This window comes from Calonectris borealis, chromosome 2 (genome assembly GCF_964195595.1).
Source record: "Calonectris borealis chromosome 2, bCalBor7.hap1.2, whole genome shotgun sequence".
NCBI lineage: Eukaryota > Metazoa > Chordata > Aves > Procellariiformes > Procellariidae > Calonectris > Calonectris borealis.
This window is the reverse complement of record NC_134313.1, coordinates 111,883,346-111,904,601: the sequence shown is the minus strand read 5'-3', so window position 1 is coordinate 111,904,601 and position 21,256 is coordinate 111,883,346. Positions and strand designations below refer to the sequence as shown.

Below are 21,256 nucleotides of genomic sequence, written 5' to 3'. Positions count from 1 at the left end.
TTCAGATTTCCCTTGGCAGTGTCACTGGTGTCCACGTAGATGAGCAGCAAGAGGTTAACAGTCCAAGGGCCAGACGAACCTTAGCAGTCTCGCCACAACATCCTGGATCCAGGCCCTTGCCAAGTAACACAACTCGTGTGAAAACATGTCTGGTCAGCAGATGGGTGCCTTCGTCTCCTGCAGAAGGGTATCTCCAGTCACTGTTACCTGCTGCTTCCACCTGCTGCTAACGCTCAGATGGTTCTCCCAGAAGGAGCTTGTTCCCTTTCATTGGCTGTTAGGGTACTGTACCAATTCTGTAAATTTAGATCTGAGGATGGAGAAGGAGCCTGTCTTCTGCTGCCAAGTCACAAGCTTCCAGACTCCTTTTCTTGCTTTTAACAGGAACACAATCCCTCAAAATATCTTGATTTTAGGATTAGGAGTAGGAAGCCTGCGCTCCCATGAAGGTCATTGGGCCCAACTGCACTGTTGGCAAGTATTTTTGATTGCAGTTGACGTGAGAGTGAAAGACACATTACAGTCTTAAAAGACATTGAAGAACTCAATCCCTGATCACTGTCTCCTCTTGGGATGTTCCGTTACAGAAGAGAGTGAGTGCTGAAGTAATGTAACCGGTTGTTACCAACATGAAGAAAATTCAGATTGCAAAATAAATCACTTCCCATGGCAAAGCTGAATAGTTCTAGCTAAATCTTGTTTATCAGGGTAGTACGGCATTTTCCCTAGAACCTCAGATATTACTAAATATTATCATTCTTCTGCACTGATCGTTTTTTAACAATAAGTGTAAACATAGAAAATCCATACAGTTGACACCACTGCCCTGGCAGATACAGAATTAACAGTGACACTGTAAGGGACTGGAAAAGCCTAAGCGATTTCATAAAGGGATTGAATTTAAGAGATAACATATTTTCAAATATAACTGATGCCAGAATATGGATGCTCACTTTCTGCAACTTCAACTAATGACAGTACTGAGATGTGAGCAGAAAGGACCATTTTTAAGTTTTCCTCTAAAGGAATCTATCAACCCTTCAGGCTTGGTCAACCATTAAGTATTCAGCATTCTGATTTTTTTTGCTTTTGTAGTAGATAATAATTTATCACCTATTATCACTTCAATTTTTACTGTCATTTACATTCAGTCTAGGAACAATAATATTGATTTTCCCTGCCATATTTAATTGTATGCAATAAAATATCTTCCAGACATTAATTTTCTTTCCAGAGGAGGCTCTGTCACAGATTACAGACTTCTGACACCTGTTAGTTTCCTGTAATTCCAGGGAGGGAGTGACCCCCAAATTATCACTGAAATCCATTTAATACTCAAAGACGAAAGCTCTTACTACAAAACTTTGGAAAAATTCACCGCAAGCAAGGCAGTAAGATGCCTTCAGAGAGACAGTGTCACTTAGTGGGTAGCACAGAACCCTAGGACTTGAGAAATTTGGGGAAACACAATAAAGCTGAACGAAGAGTTATAACTCGGCAATAATTTAAGGGTGATGCATAGGCATGCTGCAGTAGACATCACCCCAATAGCTTCCAATACTACACAGACGAGGCCACTTTGGTCATTGGTACAACTGCAGAATCGAGAGGAAATACTGCAAGACGCAAGAGGAACACATGGAAGCCAGAATGACAAAAGGGCATCGATGAATTAATGTTTCATAGCATAGAACTGTAACTGCTGGGAGGAGACGAAACCTGGGAAAAATCTTCAGGGCAGCAGTGGCTGCTTAAGTTAAAGCAAGAATATTTTTTACAAAACTAAACTAAAAAATTAAGATATCATGATGTGCCAAAAAAAGATGGTTGATGGGATCCAAGAAAAATCCAGAGCGAAAAAAAAAAGGAAAGAAGAAGAAACAAGATTAGAAAGAGAAAATAAGATCTTGCTGTATGATAATTAATTAGTAAGGGGAGTAGCCTCTGATCAGGCAAGTCACAGAAAGTTTTCATAATTATCCCTCTAAGTTCCCTTAGTCCTTTATGTCTAATGATTAACCTTGAAACTTCAAAACATTGTATTACTCACTCTAGGTGTCAAGTGGTAGACAAGTATTTTAAACCACAGCGATAATCATAAAAATACTACAAAATCGATCTGTAAAGTACCAGTCTATGAGACCCTCATACAGACAAGCCTTTGAATCATTTTTCTTTTTTAAAGTACAAAAATATGGCACCTTGTAGAAAGCTTATTAAATTATGTACAAAGTATTTAATTTGTTGATCAAATTTGGAATCCATATTAAGTGTCTTTTAAAATGTTTTCTTTTTTTTTTTTTTGTCAAAAATCTATTCACAAAAGGCTTGGGAATTCTTTAGCTTGCTACAAAATCGCCATATAGGATCAAAGTCCTACCTGGAAAAAAATCCAAACAAAACTAGACTGAACACACACATGCACGCACACTCCAGCTTTGTCCTGTTTAGTTACAGAAGAAAGATTAAATGAACACACAGCAAGTGAAAATACTGCTGTGGTCTTCCTCAGCTTACCACTATCACCAAAACAGGAGAAAGTTTTACCAGCTTCCCACTGATCTCAGTTTAAGCATCAGCTCCTACCAACAAGCAAATATCAAAGACAAACGTTATATGTTTTGCTGCTGGTCATTTAACATAAAGCAGGCAACTTGTGCAGCAGAAGAACTGTTTTACAGTACAGTAAATTATTAATACTACATTGCACTCAAAGAACCAAAGTATCAGAGCACTGCAGAAAGAAGTTTGTTAAGGGTGGGGATGAAAAGAAGGATTAAGACTTCAAAGGAAACACAAGTAATCGACTAGGGAAAAACCCAGCTCTAAGAAAATTAGCTTTGTAACAGAAAACGTCTCGTGGTTTCCATAAAGCAGCAGAAAAGATATTATCATATCAACAAGATCATATCACAACAGCTAGCAGCAACAACAGAGAGCAGGAACCTCATTGGAAGAGCTTTATTTAGGGTCAAGATTCTGTTAGATGATCATCCATCAGCTGCTGTAGTAACTAATTAAAAATCTGGACAAAGACTGAAAAATTTTGAGAGCAGAACCGTTGAAACTTACCAAACACCAGATATTGATTCAGAATCAAACTGAATGACTCCAGAATTTAGAAATACATAAGTAATCTGATTAGACTCCTTACATCATCTTCTCTTGCAGACAACCATTAAGATGTGAATTTAAAAACAGCTGTGTGATTAACATACCCTGCTATAGAGTATTACTTGTTTCTTAAGAATTTTGAGCAGATGAAAATTTCATGTAGTAAAGACTATTCTTTTTCACTTGGCAATGATGGTTTGGTATTTTCCTTTCCTCTCTGAAAGGTAAGTATTTTTTTTTTAAAGTGGTTACCTGCAAGCTAACAAATTGACTTATGAATTTGTTGTAATCTGTTTGTCTAAGCAAAGGTTGTAGGATGAGACTTATAAAAAAAGATTGTGCATATGTCTTCATTATACAGAAGTAATCCATAACTATTAGATGTCATCCTCTGCAAGAAAGTCCATGAAAAATCCACATAATTCTGAATATTTCACAAAGTTGATGCAGATTGCACTTTTAATGATGCTAAATTAACTGCTTGAAAGGATATGAGTGTTTCAAAAGCTAATTATTAATTCTAAGATACTATATAAGCTTTGTATATTTCATACTACACATTTGCTGATGCTGGAATAGAACTAAGTTATAAAGAATTTAGCTGTTAAGAGAAAATCCCACTAAAATTTTCCTTTTGTAACAGTGAGAAGCAAGATAGCAAGTAAATCTTCCCCAGGTCAAGATATAATTGACAAAAATGAATTAAATTTGGATCACTGACATCCTCTCTAAAACACAGAAATCCTGTGGTAAACATGAAGTAACACTACTTCATAGCCATAAATTACCATGAAATAAACCTGAGTCACTTGGACCTGGAGTCTTTTGAAGGTCCCATTTACACAGGCCCACTACACAAACACATGATAAAAATGACTGAATGATCATTAGCCCAGCCGGATTTTCCCAAGGAAGAAGAAAAACACAGGCTCTAACTCTTAACAGTCTTATTTTAAGAACAGAAGTCGAGCTGTAACCAAATCCTCAAAGTTTCTTACCAAAGAAGGAAACTAAGGTAGCTAAACTACCAACATAGCAACTTTTTTTCTTAGAAGCCATTTAAATGTGCTACTGAAGCTCTGGAAGCACAAAAACCCTTTCTGCAGGGTTTTCTGTAAAGGAGTCAGGCTCCCAGAGAAGGGCTTGAGTAAGACTTTTCCACTGCTATTATTTTTTATGTTGGCAGTGTTTCTGTCCAGCTGAACGGCTGGCTTTCTCATAGAAAACGTCACAAAAAGATGTATTTATTGAAGAACAAGAAGTTGTATATTTGCAAATTCCATAGATGCTCATTCAAGTGACCTACAGGAGCTCAAGGCACAGAGACTCACTGCTTTGTCAACTAGATTAAGTTTCAACAGTGCTCTTTGAGAGCAGATACCAAACAGGAAAGACAGTCTTTCAGGACAATAAATATTTTAAGTACTAAATATATGTTTAAATATTTTGTTCAAATATTAAATATATGTTTAAACTCCTTCCTTGGCAATTGGGACCTTTCTGCAACTGAATCTACCCACAAAATGTACTAATAATACAGGAAAAGGAGACATTAAAGGTTATCGCCAAATTTCCAAATTCCAAAGTTATCCCCCAGAAGAGGCACACTCACTAAGGATTTTCTCCACCAAGTGCCAGTGCAAGCCAGATCTGCTCCTTACACATATGAGGCGGTACCAAACTGATCTGATAACTCATTCTTGAAGTTCCTGTGAAATTCAAGGAACTGGCTGCCAGAAGAAAACTCAGAAGTTGAAGGTACATACCCTGAACTTCCCATCAAACTTTACAAGCATGGACACAAAGCAAACCAATTAACACTGGCATAGAGAATTGCAGGAACAAACTCCAGTAAGGTTTCCAGTCTTGTACCTTCCCTCACTTGTATCTATTGCAGTGTCCCCATCTAGAAGCAGATCTCCATGCATCTGTCTGCATCTGTAAAACGGTTCAGGTAATACTCTCTGGACCTCAAGCCAGCTGGCACAGCACTGCTCAAATGCACATGCTGTTCTCTCCTGTCTCCAAGACAAGGTGGTACCCTCCAAACGCTTAATAAGCAGTTACTTATTAGCAGTGTGCTAACCCCAAACTGTGCCCAGGCACTGTCTGCGAGAACGGTAGCTGGCTCCCACTAAAACTGTGCTTGGGACCATGCTAACTAATTAGCTGCACAGCCTACCCTATGGCAATATTTATGTTAATTTAGGGCCTTATTAATACTGTTACTATTACCATAATACTATGTTCCACCTCGGTGCAGAGCTGAGAATGTAACGGTGTTTTGTAAAAAACTAAACGAGCCTCAGAGTACCCTTTCAGAGAAGGATGTGGGTTTTATCCAATTTACAAACTAGGAGACTGTGAGACCAAAAGCCTGTACAATTTACTTCTTTTCAATGAAACAGTAGTAGAGAGCCAAGAATAAGGAATGGGACTCCTGATTCTTATTGCTCATATTTAGCTGCTGGACCACTATCTATGATGTTAAATTATTATTCATTTCTCACAGGGAAGGCAGGCATGCACTCACAAGAAAAGCTGCGTGCAAGAAAAAGGGTTTTCTATGTATCAACACACTCTTTCAAAAGAGTTAGCTAACTGACAAAAATATGCTGCTGTAACACATTTTCATGTGTAGGTAGCAATTCTTCTCCCCTACATCCCAGGGCTGGAATCCTGCATGGGGAACACTGAACTCCTCAGTATAATGTAAAAGACAGGCCTCATTAACTCTTGGACATCTTCTCATTTCTTGGTCATAAATCCTATTACCTTGTATTACAAACTGCCATAAAACTCACAGATAAAAGATAATTTATACTCAGTGTACAGAAGCTAATGTTTCTGTACTCCTGAGAAGCACACTACCAGAAAATGAGAAAGTATGTATGTGAAACCTTAAGCCATTCATACTGAGCATGGCTAGCATGAGAAACATGACTCTAAGGGCCTACTGCTCTTCAGCCAGGCTACATTCTAATGGTAATTGATATTACCAAAATTTCAAGTATAAAATGTATGGACTGTTGCATAGAATATCCTGCTTGTAAAGAGTGATTACTCCTTATTAAGAATTCAGGCTTTCCTCCCTCCCCCCACTTCAGAAAGAAATATGATGGCTATTCAGTACAGAGATACTTTTTCTTCCTTTTTTTCCTTCTTTTTTCGTTTTAAAATTCCATTCATCACATTAGAAAATGCTTCAGAGCAAGCATCACCTCCTGGAATTCTTACACAGTCTCCTTACTTCTGACTCCTATCCTAATTAGTGTTGCATGGCACACAAAAACTAACCACCCTTGGAGTTGGCAAAAAACAAAGGCAGTTCAATCTCTTATTTGCTTTTTCTCTGAAGCAATTTAAAGTCTTCGGACTTTGGCACTGATATTAACTGTGTTGGTTATCTGCTCAAAGGAATATCTTGCTTTAGTGAAGACTGAGTAAAAGATGTATTAAATTTAGGCTGTTTGTCATCAGTTTTCCTTTCCCATTCAGACGAGAGAAAATCTTTCACTGTCAACTTACAACTTCTGTAGTTACAGACTATGTTCTCACTGCTTGGGCTCTTCTATAGGTGCACCTCATTTCATGCCTGCTTTCTTTTCTTAAATACTTGTTTAGTAATTTGACCTATATTGGAATTCATTTATCTAAATTTAGATACCTGCAGTGTACACCTAGATCTCAGCCTACCACCCTATTTCTTCATAGAGTCCACAGAGACAGACATTTATGGGGTGTAATTCTTCCCAACTTTTTTCTCTTCTCCACCTCTCAGCATAGTTCATCCTTACAGGTCAGAAATGAATATAAAAGAGTTTACTTCATTGTAGTTTTCTTCACTTTCCATGCAAAAACATTTTTCCCAATATATTTCAAAAACTTGCACTGTCTATCCATCTATTTCCCAAGAGAGGCCTCAGTACTCAAAATGCCAATTACCCTTACATTCAGTACTATTGGCTGATGAAAAAAGGCTTTGTTTACCTGGTCCTCCTTGCTTAATAGTCTGCAGTGGATTCCAAATCAGGCATTGCCCTTGCTGTCTTCTTCTATCACCCTGAAGACTTTCAGCAAGTCTATAAGCCTGTTTCCTACACACTGTGGACCTTTACAGGTGTGTTAAATATTGATGTATTTTTTCTCCTGTATCCCTCTATATCAATATAGTAATAATGTGAAATAACTCTCTTTCAAAGCAATTACTTAATAGATTTTATGGTATACTTAGATACCTACTCACACAATCCTCCTCTTAGTTTCTTTATTACTAACTAAAAATTCAGGAGCTTGACTTGTTATTCCACTTTGTGTCCTTCTGTTGGGTTGTTTATGGGATTACTGGTTTCTCTGCTCTATCCAAATATTTTAGCCTCTGCCTAGGTACACGATAGAGAACCAATACTAGTCTCCCGCTATAGTGAGCAGAGGGCTAATATTATTTTGAAGCAAAAATATGGTTATATTTTGCTCATATATTTTATCCAAAGAATCCAATAAAGATTCTTCTTCCCCAAGAGAGAAAGGTTTCAGATCTACATTTTATAGAAAAAGCATCATGCTCTTAACTTCATCATTTGCATTAGCATTTGAATCTCAAAACCTTGCTTCATTTGTTGCACAGTTTCCAGACTTGCATTTCAAAAAGTCAGTGGGTCTCCCACTGTGTTCAACTCCCTCCTACCTTGATTTTAAATTACAAAGGGGAGAGGGGAAAAAAGAGAGAATGCCATGATTGTGCTGTTTACAAGAGAAAAATATCACGCTGAACTCTGTACAAAAAAAAAAAGTACTTCCAAGCTTAGGATCCTCGTTTCTTTCTGTGTATAAACTACTCACTCGATTTTTATCTAAACTATGCAGGATTAATATTATTATCTAGAGGTACCATGACAGTTGACTGAACATGCTGACAGTGACAAGTTTAAACCAACAATGAAAAGCAATTTTGTGTCAAAGTTAGCATTAAGATTGTTTAAATGGCCTGCCCCCTATATCTACCCTTTATTTCTGAACGCTGGAAACAGCCTGAAGTTACAGAAGTCAGTTACTGGCAATGCAGACTGACAGCCAGGAACGGCAGAAAAAAAAATATCCTGTGGAACTGTCGCCACCAACAAAAAAGTATGACATATTTCTTGTACAGCATTATTAAAAACAAAACATAAAGAAGTTTCCAGCAAGCCCAAACAATTAGCGACCTTTTTTTCAAGTTGCAAAGAGTTTAATTCTTCACTGAAGACTCTTCTGAAAGCAACCTTAGGCATGGAATTTTAAAGCTACTTATAGAAAAGATGAATGAAAAGAATTAAAAGTCTTTCCAGTCCAAGTAAGTGTTTTGTAAGCTAAATTGGGAATTCTCCATCTTATTTCAGCTTTTCAATATGTTCTTAAAAATATCCTAAAATTAATTTACAGTGGTCAGTGAAGTAGTGCACCCACAGGTCAATCACAAGCGAGTTACTCATCGCTTTCAGATTTTAACCACAGTTATCCTTTAGCTCTCTTTCCCCCTCACTCTGCTGCCTCTATCCATTTAGCTGTGCAGCTAATGATCACACTCATTCCTCGTCACACTGGCAAATGAGCTCCTGTGCCTACTGTCTTTCCTGCAGACACAGTGTTTCAAAATTGTTAATACAGCATCTGCCCCTGTGGATTTAAATCTATAATCTCATAGAACCTTATTAATGCTTTTCTCAAATTACAATGAAGCACGTGTGGTGCAGGGTTTTGTCAAATTTATCTGTAAATGTTACTTATTTTAATGAAATAAACTTTCCAAGATACAATGGGAACATTAGTTAAGCTTCTAGAAAACCTGACATCAGGAAAAGATATTTCCAAACAAATAAATGAATCACTGTTAGAGAAGACTCTCTGATGCTTAGATTTGCCTTTAATTTACATCTTAGAAGCAGAAGCCCAGCAAGATCTTTTATGTGTGTTGCTTTATGAATCAATAAATGGAATAACAGACCTGAAAAACCACAAAAATACACATCTTAAATAAATTCCCTCGTTGCTAGCTGGATTCTCATCATAATGAACTGCACCACATAAGAGCTCTGCCTGACATGTTTGTCAGGAACTCCCTCATATCTTCCTCTTACATCTTTCTTTTGTTTCTCTTACTGCAGACATCCTTATTGCTACTCAACATGCAAAAGGGCTGTGTGCTAAATTTAAACTTACTGGAATCTAATTAAAAAGTTTAATTTTTGGGTTTTTTTTCATTTATAATCAAAATCCTCCATTTACCCAAATTCAGTTTTATACCTTATGGGTTTTCCGTTCCTTTTAAACAAATCTATCCTGAATAAATTAAACACAATCTTTTCCAAGGCAGGAATGCAGAGCCCATCATTTGCTGTCCACTTCCCTGCAATATATTTTATATTTAGACTCTGACCCTACAGAATACAATTAAGAAAATGAACATTTAATGGTGCAAGACCTACAGGGTCAGGGTAGGTGGAAGGTCAGTTTTATTATGAAGTAACTTTTCACAACACTTACAGGTTGAAGCAGGTAAATCAGCGAGCACTCCTGGATAACTATCACTGGAAAAGGAGTGATATTTGTTGCATGAAAAAGCGTTTCCACTGATGCCATTGTTTGGTCAAAGCGTCCTCCAAGTCCACCCAAAGTCACAATCACATCGATCTAAAAGATAAAACAAAAACAATCACCAAGAAAACTTCCAGGCATGATCTCTAGACCCTGAAAATCAGCAATAAAATCACTTTGGGGAAAAAAAAAAGAAAAAATAACTACTGACTATACAAAAGCAAATGTCAAATACAGTTATTTACTCTCATTACTGATAAATACCATTATGTGATTTTTGAGGCTGAGTATTAAAGCTCAGTGAATTCATGGCCAATATGTGATACTTTTAAAAAGGACATAACTGTTCTCCCTAAAATACAGGCCAGTCTTTGCAGGTACCTATCTGTCTGCCCTGAATATACAGAGCCTAAGATATATCACTCCACATCTAAGCCCCACAGCTAAGTGTGGTATATCTCAGCCTTAGTATCTTTCATCCCCAGACCTTAACATAATTTCAGTATTATCCTCACAGTTTGCAGAGCAAATAAAGGAAATTTCAAGTTAGGGCCACTGTATGTCGTCCTCGTTCCTGCCACACAGCATTTTAATGTACAAGCAATCCCACTCACAGGCTGGCTTTACTCAAGATTAAAAGTCCTATTGAAGTAGGAGGTTCCACCCAAGCGACTGGCACATCACCTCCCAGCTGTCAGGGGCAGGGATAGGAACAGGAGCGCTCTCCTGTCCCAGGAGAGAGCACCGCCTGGCTGCGCTGCTTGCAACAGGCCACAGAGTCGGACTGCTGTTGCTCAATTCTCTCACACTCCATCAAGCCTCTGAACACTTTATTTCCTATAAGCAGAAAGGGAGTATTTAAAAGCCTTGGTTAAGAGCTTTTGGGTCCTCAGACAAAAGGTCACTGAGTGCAAAGTATTATTATTATTACTTCCATAATGTGGATCAGTTATGTTCGGTAATTGTATTTTAAAAAGCTACCGCTGAGTAAGTCATATCTAGAGCCCTAACACATTGCAGCAATAGAGTCTTTAGAAGCTGCCTTGACAATGGCCATCTGGTGAAGTTTCCAACTTTATAGGGCTCAAGTCTATGGCCACTGTGATTACATGAAGTTTTACTCAACCCAGGAGCCACATAATGGTGCTCTGTGTATCTGGAATGATGTATTAATAGCATCAGCTTCTATTTTTATTACTAGGGCTAGGGCTTTATGATTCTGTTGAATATTGGTTTGCACGAAAATTAAGCTTTTTTCCTTTTGGTGAAGAATTATACCATCTTTCTCATCACCATCAGGAAAATACTCGAGAAGCCAGACTGGATCAATATGACACCTTATATTAGCAGCAAACACTGAAACAAAAAAGCTATTCTTGTACTGCAGACAGCAGGTATTTTCTGTGCAGATTACACATCCCACAGACCTAACATACAACCAATAGAATATGAATAGTAGGAAAACCTATCCTTAAACAGGAGACAAAAAAGCAAAAGCTAATGGCTTTTGCCATTAAAAGCAAAAAGCTAATGGCTAAGCTTATGGCTAAGCCATAATACATTTTCCATTTTATTGATTCCAGTGTAGAAACAAACTGCTTTTGTTTGACTGGTGATGACTATGATTAAAAAAGATAGATCAATTATCTGAAAGAGACTCATCCACAACAGTTCCCTACCAGTCAACTAGCAGTAAAAATGCCCTCCATCCCAATGGAGGCCATGGGGAAAATGTGCTACATTAACCTGGAACCACAGTGAAGTTAAGCTGACTTTGTAAAGGATCAGTCAACCACATATATATTGCTTTTATTGTAAGCAATGGGACTGAAGTTTAAATATTAGCCTAGCCTAGTCTTCAAAAAGCTGAGCGACTACTGTGTAGTTTCTTAGTATGTATGTCTCACCATACATGAACTTGTTTGTTTTGGCTTTGACGTTTTCTACAGTTTAAAAGGTAAGAATGAAGGAAACACCGAGTTCCCTCTGACTTGTAATTAAAATGATGCAATAACATTCTGAATGTGTCTTCTTTCCCTTGTAAAACTGTCAGTATGTCAGACAAATCCTGCTGTTATTCACACACGTGTACTTATCGCGAAGTACAGGACCTATCTGAAACAATAAAGTGCTCGCTGACTGCATCTTTTTGTGATAGAGATTGCCAGAGTACTGCAAGTTGAAGACAAACATAACAATTTCTGTATTTTAAAGTATGACAGAAGTGATCGCAAAGTCCTACTCTTTATTCAATAGTAGTAATCTTGTGGATTGGTGCCCAAAAAGTAAGAAAATAAAACCAATCTAGCATGGAGTAGATCTGTTGAAAAGGCATTCATAAAACAGAGGTTTGGGGTTGTAGTGTGTTGGGAAAAGGCTAATAAAGACATCTGAAAAGGGAATGTAGCTATTATTTAGGATTTAGTTTGCATGGATTGTGAAAATGAAAAATACAAGTATGTAACAGGTACGCAAACAAACCCAGCTGGAGTATGAGAGGAGCAGGCAGAGAGAAAAGCTAAAATTCTGCACTTCCGTGATGGCTGACAGTCCTGCCTTTCACTGGATATTCTTGGCAGCAGTGACAGGCATCCAGACATTGTAGGACTTTTAAAGCCTCTATTTAAAGGTCTAGGTATACACACTTTGTTTATTTAACAAAAACAGAGAGGCTAAGTAAGTCCAACAAAAAACTCAAGAGCCTTTTCATCCTAAAGCTATTGCCTCTATTAAAAAAACACAACACAAAAATCACAAACTAACAAAACAATCAGTTCTTTCCCTGCAATCACTGCTCCTCTTGTTCTGCCAAGCACTTAAGAAAATGGATGTGCCATGAAAGCACATACACGACTCTTGGTCATTCCAGAACCTAAGACAAAGTGAATATCAAAGCACAGGACATTTATATATTCCCATACTACAGACAGGAAAGGCCATTCATTTTTCTACTATGATTTCCTGTATAACACAGGCTATGCAATTATACTGTTACTGCTAATCAGCCCAGCAGGTAGCATTTGACTAACACACTGTATTTCAATTGAAATGTCCATGCCTCACTTAAATGTCCTGTCACCAGTCCCCTTACACAATTTGTTTTCACACAGCGCCATTCATTTCCCGAAAAAAAGGATAAAAAATCCTAAATAACTACAAAGAAAAGCTTAGATCAATGCAGGCACAGTGTAGAGGGCACCGTGTTCTCTTAGACTATCTATGACCTGACTTAAACATATTGCACAGCATCTTTAAAGGCAAGCAAGCTTTGATTTAGAAAGAGTTGAAGTTCTAAGGGTGGGATTCAGTGATCTTTAAATGATACACTTATACATTAGTAACTCTAAAAAGAATTTTAGGAGTCACTACCAAACAGCAGAGCAGTTAAAAGGAGAAGAGAAGCATGAAGAAAGACTTTGTACTGGCAATTCAGGGATGTACTTCTTCCTTCTCCCCTAAGCTGTCATTTAGAGGGTGCAGTAACCAAGGGGAGCCAAGGTTGCCACCACCTCAGAATGAAGTTGCTCAGGTTCCTGCTTCTTCTCTCACAGAGACTATTGAAATGGACAACTCGCTGTAAACTGTTTGCAGGCTTGCTAAACACTCTTTCTGTGAAAACTGGTCCACCTGATATTCTTCTTTCTGGTATGGATGGGTTAAATACAAAGAAGATTTTCACTATATGATTGAGAAACACGTATTTAAGGAGAAGGGTGAAAGGACACAGGAAGCTGGGAACTGCCTGGGGTGGGTGAAAAGAGCGCAATATCTAGCTTTGAAATGTCAGCATGGCCACGACATCTAAGAGCGAAGTCCAAGGCTCGAACTGACAGCAAAAGATGCCTATTCTTTTCAAAACTGTGCTCATTATCTCTGATAAGAAGTCCTCTCCCGAGGGTATGGGTAGGGCTCCAGACAGACAACTCAAAGGACTTTCTTCCACATTAGCTCAGTTTCAGCCAGACAACTTGGAAACAAACATGCCTCAGTCTCAGAGAAGGAGGTAGGTGAAAGGGAACACATTTACTGACAACAACCAGTAGCACTGAATGAACTATGAAAAAGACCTCCCTTAAAGGAAAAAGGGAAGGCAACAGTAATCAAGATGATGTAAAAGCTCTGGAGCCATGAATAAACTTCCCTCCGAGACCATGGAGACCATCCGCTGCTAATACCTATGATACTTCCATGCCAATTACAGGTCAGATATTGTATCTGATTTGAACATAGCTTTCTTTTATCAGCTTCTCACTTCACTGATATCTTTTCACCTTTCACAGCTTTTCTTAACTTCCTACTATTCATAAACCTATTCCTTTAATTTAAAATTTTGGAGTATGATACAGAGAATAAAATTATTGTAGTAACAGGCATAATATGTTGAAGTATATTATATGCTGAGATACTTATATATTGAAGTATATTACGTGCTGAAAAGCAAATGATTAAGTAGTAGTGTGAATGCTACATTTATTATTGCTTTATCACTTTGACACTTTATCAAGTTTGACCTGTTTACAAGAAAAGCTTTTTTTTTCCTTCAAAAGGCAATTTTGTCAACTCAGGATATGGTTTGAAAATCCAGATATATCCTTTCTGCTCTCTGCATCAGCTTCAGTACTGAAGGCTTTAAAACACAACAAGCACTTTCCTTGATAACAAATGAGCCAGAGTAGATCTCAGCTCAATCTCCCATAGCTGTATTAGAGCTCTTGTGCTGGCCAGATCACAGTCATTTTTTTATATCATCCACAAAACTGCAAGGTAAATTTAATGAACTATTAAAATCCCACAACCCAATGCTGAAAATATAGCAAGATATTGTCCATTTTAGTTGATTATACTGGCTTTCTAGCTCAGTGTTTTACGTAAAAGGTATGGCATTCATTTCCTACGGGAAGGATATGCCCAGCCACACAGCAGCATGTGAACTTTGCTCAGGTAGAATCCTCTTTACTCTAGCCGGAATTTGCTCGTTGCTTCAGACATCTGACTCTTCATGGGAACAAGAGCTCTTAGCCGAAAGTTACCATCCTGTCTGTGTACCTGAGATGATAACCTTCAATCAACTTCATCATCACCTCACTGATTCCACTAATCTTTATATTATTCCAGCTCCTTCACAAAGCATTCTTGCTTCCTATGTTCATTTTCTTACGTTTTTACCCAAGTGCTTTCTCTATTTCTAACCCTTTTTATTCCAAATACGAGGTTAATTCTTTCTGCTAATGACAATAAGCATGCAAACAGATTGCATTTGTCTGCTTAAAACAAGCAACATGTATGATGGTAAGATGGAAAAGGGAAAGATAATCTCAAAATCCCGTCACAGATTTGAGTAGCTGGAAACATTTTAATCTTGGTTCTACTATTGACTTGTGTTTACATTTCCGGTCAAATGACTTGATTTCATTTCAGTGCTTTGGCTTTGCTCTCTCCTGCAGGTCAATGGAACATTTGAGGGTGTATATAACATCATTTGGCATAAATTTTGTGGAACATAAACTTCATAACCATTGACTTTATTCTTTCTTACTTACAGAAACCTAATCTACAAAATCCACGTGAACTGCTGGACCCCAACCAATCTGAATTTGACTGCTTACTCTTGTGCTGAATATTCCTGTATGACCTTGATCAAACAGTACTCCCTGTGCCTCAGATACAGTAGGGACAGCAATAACTCCAGCTCTGCTACTGCTGGTCAGCTGGAGCGCAGCTCTACAATTCGTGCTGCATGTGAGATCACGCAGAGGGACATTGGAATTCCTTATTGCCTCAAATTTTCTGGGTGAAGGGCTTGTCTCTACTCCAGACTGTTACCATGCTGTTGTGAGTAGGCAAAAGTGCAGTAAAACTCTTAGAGTAATCTGTTCACTGAGGTTTTGGAGGAAAACTTGTGCTGGTTTTGACCCCGACACATTTATTCTGTGCATGAACAAGGATTCCAGGACTATCAATCACGTGTCTTCTGAAACAATCAAAGAAGTTTCTTTCTGTCTTAAAAGATGAGAAAAGACATTTACAAGCATCAGGCTAACCTTTCTGTTCCCACAGCTGAACCACTGTAATCCACAGTGCATACTGCAGTATCACCACCATGGAAATGTAAAACCAATCACTGTAAACTATCATATCCCTAAGAAAGCAAACTCTGTATTAGCAGCAATGCAAGAGGCCCTCAAAAGATTATGCTAAAACGGTCTAGAAAATCTCTTTACCAATTTCATATCCACTTGCATCTAGTGCCAAAAGCTGTGTTTGGCACACGCTGTGTTTTTAATATCTTCGTATACTGCCTCCAGGAGTAAAAAAAGGAAAAACAAACTAACTAAAAACTCCCATCAATGAACAACTCAAGGGAGGAAAAAAAGTGATCCTATCTTCTTCAGGAGAACCTGTTTCTTGTGAGTTTTGTATTTTGTATTTCACATTTCACTTAACTCTGGCTGTTAGTCTTTACTGAAGTAGCCTTCCTTCCCCTCCCTCCAACACGTTTCCATGTTGTCACAAGATCAGCAGGACAAGACAACTACAATCAACTGCTTCCCTGCCAGCAGGACCCTCACCCAACCTACTGACGCCTGTCATCCCATACTCCTCAACAAGAACCAGCCTGAAGCCTGTGCTGAAGGTTAACCCAGTCCCGCAGGGTCAGCAGGTGAGAATGGCACTGCACAGGAAAGCGGCTCTTTGCTGCAAAGACTCTCCCTAAAAGCCTCCGTTATTCCCCCAAAGAGATACAGATCACAATCCAGATCAGGGAGCCTTGCCTGGACCATGGTTCCTGTTGCAGCACACTTGTTCAGGAAAGTCCCTGGCTACTCGGGACCTGATGGATCAGAGACACTGTAAGTTCAGCCTGCTAGCCCACAAACAGGATATATATCCCAGGACACATATCAATGATAGAGTGCACACCTTTGCACACCTCCATGAACCCTGACAACTTCTCTTTGATTTCCTTTACAGTCCTGTGGTGGGTTAACCTTGGCTGGCAGCCAGGCACCCACCCCAGCTGCTCTCTCACTCGCCCTCCTCAACAGGACAGAGGGAGAAAACAAGATGAAAAAGCTCATGGGTCAAGACAAGGACAGGGAGATTGTTAATTACCAATTACCATCACAGGCAAAACAGACTCGACTTGGGGAAAATTAATTTACTTTATTGCCAATTACAAATCAAGTTAGAGAGAACAAAAAAGACAAAACTAAAACCACCTTTGCACTGCCCCTCTTTTTCCCGGGCCCAACTTCACCCCTTCATTCCCGACTCCTTTCTCTCTCCCCCGCCCCCCGAGTGGTGCAGGAGAATGGGGGGCTGTGGTCAGTCCATACCAGCTCCTCTCTGCCTCTCCTTCCTTCTCATGTTGTTCCCCTGCTATAGCGTGGGGTCCTCTCCATGGGGTAGAGCCCTTCAGGAACAAACTGCTCCAGTGTGGGTCCCCCATAGGCTGTAGGTCCTGCCAGGAGCCTGCTCCTGCATGGCCTCCTGTCCACACGCTGCAGCTTCCTTCAGGGAACATCCACCTGCTTTGGCATGGGGCCCTCCACTGGCTGCGGTGTGGATATCTGCTCCACCATGGTCCTCCATGGGCTGCAGGGTGGATACCTGCCCCAGCGTGGGCTCTCCACAGGCCGCAGCTCCCTCAGGAGATACCCACCTGCTCCGGCAGGGGCTCTCCAGGGGAATCTCTGCGGGAGGGCAGCTGAAGCCCCTCTCCCGCTCTCCCCTCGGGGCTCGCAGGGCTGTTTCTCACACTTTTCCCCTCACCCCTCACCGCTGGGCAGCCTCTACCCTTTCTGAGCTGCGCTTTCCCCGAGGCGCCCGCCCGTGGCTGAGGGGCTCGGCTGTGCCCTGCGCGGGGCCGCTGGAGCCGGCTGGAACCGGCTGCGTCCGGCACGGGGCAGCCCCGGCCTGGCTTCTCCTCACAGAGACCCCTGCAGCCCCCCAGCACACAAACCCCATACAAGTCCCTACTTCAGCCTAACTAATAACCCTCACCGCTTAACTCATTACTATTTCTGCTTCTCTAGAAGGCTGAGATGAACATATGATGTGTCTCTTGGCCACAAAGCTCCCCTTCCTTTCCCACCACACCTTCGTGTGGTTTTGTTTCAGCTCCTGCCCAGATGCTGGTCCGGGACCCTTGGAAAGGCTACAAAGGAGGCTAAACAAACCTGTGGTATTTTAAGGCAATGGGGTAGATTTTCTGTAGACAAGGGTCCCTACATGAAACGCTCCGCCAGCAGCCCACAGGCGCTTATACCCAGATGAACAGAGAGAGCCGACTTCAACCCGATAAGAGGTGAGATCTTTTCCTGTGACTTCCTAAACCAGCGTTTTTTCTTTAAAACTAATTTTCTGCCTATTTTTATTTCCATTCTGTCATGTTAAATTTAGGTATCAAATTTTAAGGAAAGAATCGCAGATTTTTAAGGGAAAACATTCCGTACAAAATACAGAAGAGGAAATTAAAAAATCTCCATTTCCATTAAAGGGTGATGCTATTTTTTTTTTTTACTTAATCTGAGTAAGAGTTAATGGTTCAGGCGCTTTCCCTGCGCATCTTAACAGTTAGCAATGAAGTCTGTATAAAAGACGCTACAAATAATGCAGAGCTGTAGGGCATCCTCACTCTCCTGCAGCAGCATCGCAGAGGAGATAATGGCGAAAGAGGCATTTGTGCCTAACTAGGACGAGACGTTAGCTCTGCTATTTAAAAAGTTTAAACTTGGGTTCACACAGGTCTCAAGATCTCCCCATTGGTCCCAACAGAACAGTAATATTTTCAGCTGGTCTGAACATTAATCTTCATGATGAACAAGGGGATAATAGCCTCTCCTATTTTACTCAAGGGAGAGATACAAGACCTGAAACTAAAGACGGAAAATTTTCCCTGTGTCTCTCAGGCCCTATTCTGCGAATGGTTCCTCTTTTGAGTGATTTCACTGAATACTTGGGCAGTACAGAATTATAATTCTTTTTTCCATGGGAGTGCCGATTTGCAGAAAGAAGTCTTGAATTTATACATTTGTTTCTAAGAGGCTGGACATATTCTTATATTGAAGGAAGTAGGTTAGGATCTTGGATGCCAATTTTCCTTTTCAGAGTAGGTTCAGTATTTATAGCAGGTAAGCTAAACCTAGCCTGAATAATGTCAGCTTACACCCATTACAGAATCTATTTTATTTTTCCACACTGTCCTCTAGACCATATAAATTTAGCCATGCACTTAAAAAGAAATGAAGCATGATTTCTTAAACTGGAGGCGCTTGTGAAGCTGTAAACATTTTATGCTCACATTTAATTTGCACAAAATATTGAGCTTTAATTGTTCAGTGCTTCGTTGTTCAGTTGTTTAAAAGGGAAGCTCGACGGGTTCTTTAGGCAAGTTCAAGAGACCATCCCCCGAGTCTCCTCCTTAGCAGTGACAAAGTCAAATTAAAAGGGGTTTTGGGGGTTTATCTTTTTTAAACAAACAATCAATCAATGCATTCTCCAGAAATCCCACTCTGCTTCTGCCTTTTTTCTTTACATTATCTTCATAGACCAAATACAAGCCCCAGTAGAGTATACACAGATTACATAAGAAAATTTCTCAGTCTGTGATGCACTGTGTTCTTGCAGACACCCATTTTGCATGAAATTATTCTAACACAAAGATATTCGGTGTGTCTTGATGCCCACAGCTATAGTGGAACAGGCAGACTGCCTGCTTCCTTCACATGAAATTAGGGTGTTTCTCTTTGGGAACTGGCAAGTTCTGATATCCTGTATTACAAGAAATGTACTTTGCCATACCTTTACAATGGGAAGCTTTAAAATAATTCAACAGTAGGAAAGATGGGTTAGATACTGCATTCCTTTAAGGTGAATTTGGACCTTAGAGTCAAAATAGTCAGCACTCAAGGTTATGTCTGAACACCCTATAGGAGGGATTTACTCCTGTTGAAAGGTATTATGAAATTCTACATTTTAGAAGTGGGAATTAACAGGAAACACTTTAGATCCATTTGTTTCTTTCTGACAGGAAAGGTTTATGAAGAGGATTACTATTAATAACACATGAAAATCTTTTGATACAGCACTTGACAGTATAGAAACCTTTTCATTACATGTATTTAACTTCCCCTAAAATATATCTCATTTGCATTTTCTATTCTCCTCCTGTGACGCATTAAGAAGAAAAACAGTGCCACCAAAACTGAACAAGTTCATTCTTAGCCCTGCCTCCTATATGGAATTTGGAGACAGAGCCACAAACTTCAGGGTCCTTGTAAAAGCTTCACACTCCAGCTCCATGCCAGCTATGGTATCTTCCAGACTGCCTCTTCCCCTGTTTATGATATTTAGTTACTTCCCTGTTCCCAAATCCTGGTAATGGCCTGTCCTCATTCCTAGACTTTCCTTTAGAAGTCTTTCCTGCTACTGTTCTGGGTCCCCAAAAGTTTTCAGAAATGAAAACAAGTAGTGATCCGGCATGAAATTACCAACTACTAATGTGAGCAGCAAAATTACGATTTAGTCAGGAACTGAAGCTGGTATATTTACTGTTCCAAAAATGTCACGTCATCAGGAATAACCTCAACTGATCGTAAAACCAAAGCTAAGCAAAACAGAGCCCGGTACTTGCAATAATTGTACCCTTTCTACATGGGACTGCTCTATATGTAAAAAAATACTCTCTTCTAAAGTATTTTCTGATTTTCGTTTTAAGAGTATTTTCTGTTTTCCTTTAGGGTCTTTTTCTTCATGTAAAGACAAACCAGAGAGTGCTTAATAAGCTGTTTGAACACTGCATAGCTGAAGGTCGTACATGAACATCACTTCACTGTCTTCTCTTCAGCACTTTATAAACACAGGACTTCACTAACATTATGTTTAGTTTAGCCTCCCTCAACAGAAAAGAAAGTGGACTGATTTGACACTTTCTTTAAAAGGGCAAAGAGAAGAATGCTTGCATTCACTTGAAAGAAGTAATATCCTAGACTGCTGACAGATTGAACCTTTAAAGTGTAATTTTAAAATGGAAATGTTACGATAGTATCCCTTTACTGCAAAGTGTTTTTAGGAAGAGTTGGTTTGAATTTTTTCACTTTTTCGTATTGACACTGATGCTTTTATCAATTTAAACACACTAACATTAAACCGCTAAAAGGCCTGTAGGTTTCAATAAAATTCATTTTTTATATCTTCAGCCCATATAACCAAATGAGCTGCTTTACCATTTTTTAAGCAGAAAAGATAATAAAGTTAAATGAAAAGTCCCAGAGCTTAGTTTTAAGACTAAATGGTATTTTAGATGAAACAGTTAAAGAAAGCAGAGTTTGTAACTCTGAGATAAAGATAATGGCTTAAATCTATCTTTACATTATGAGGATTCTTCTTGGAGCTGCATAATTGATAAACACACTTCCACTTCTCACTGGTGTGAGCTGCCATGAGCTGCCTGTGAGTCAAACCAGGGACACTGTTATGGAAAGAGCACTTGATGAAGATTGGGAATTGGAGGATCATCCCCAACTGTCCCACTAGTACGCTGGGAGACTGTTGGACAAGTTGCTTC

The 21,256-nt window shown here is 39.4% G+C and overlaps 1 protein-coding gene across 2 annotated transcripts in view; it reads right to left on the bottom strand.

The window, feature by feature from the left end:
• TPK1 (thiamin pyrophosphokinase 1) overlaps nucleotides 1–21,256 on the bottom strand; it is a 307,128-nt gene that overhangs the window by 97,150 nt on the left and 188,722 nt on the right. For both annotated transcript variants that reach the window (XM_075142929.1, XM_075142930.1), the window contains one exon: nucleotides 9,637–9,783. In XM_075142929.1, coding sequence (XP_074999030.1) covers nucleotides 9,637–9,783 — 147 coding nt within the window. The remainder of the gene's footprint in view (nucleotides 1–9,636; nucleotides 9,784–21,256) is intronic.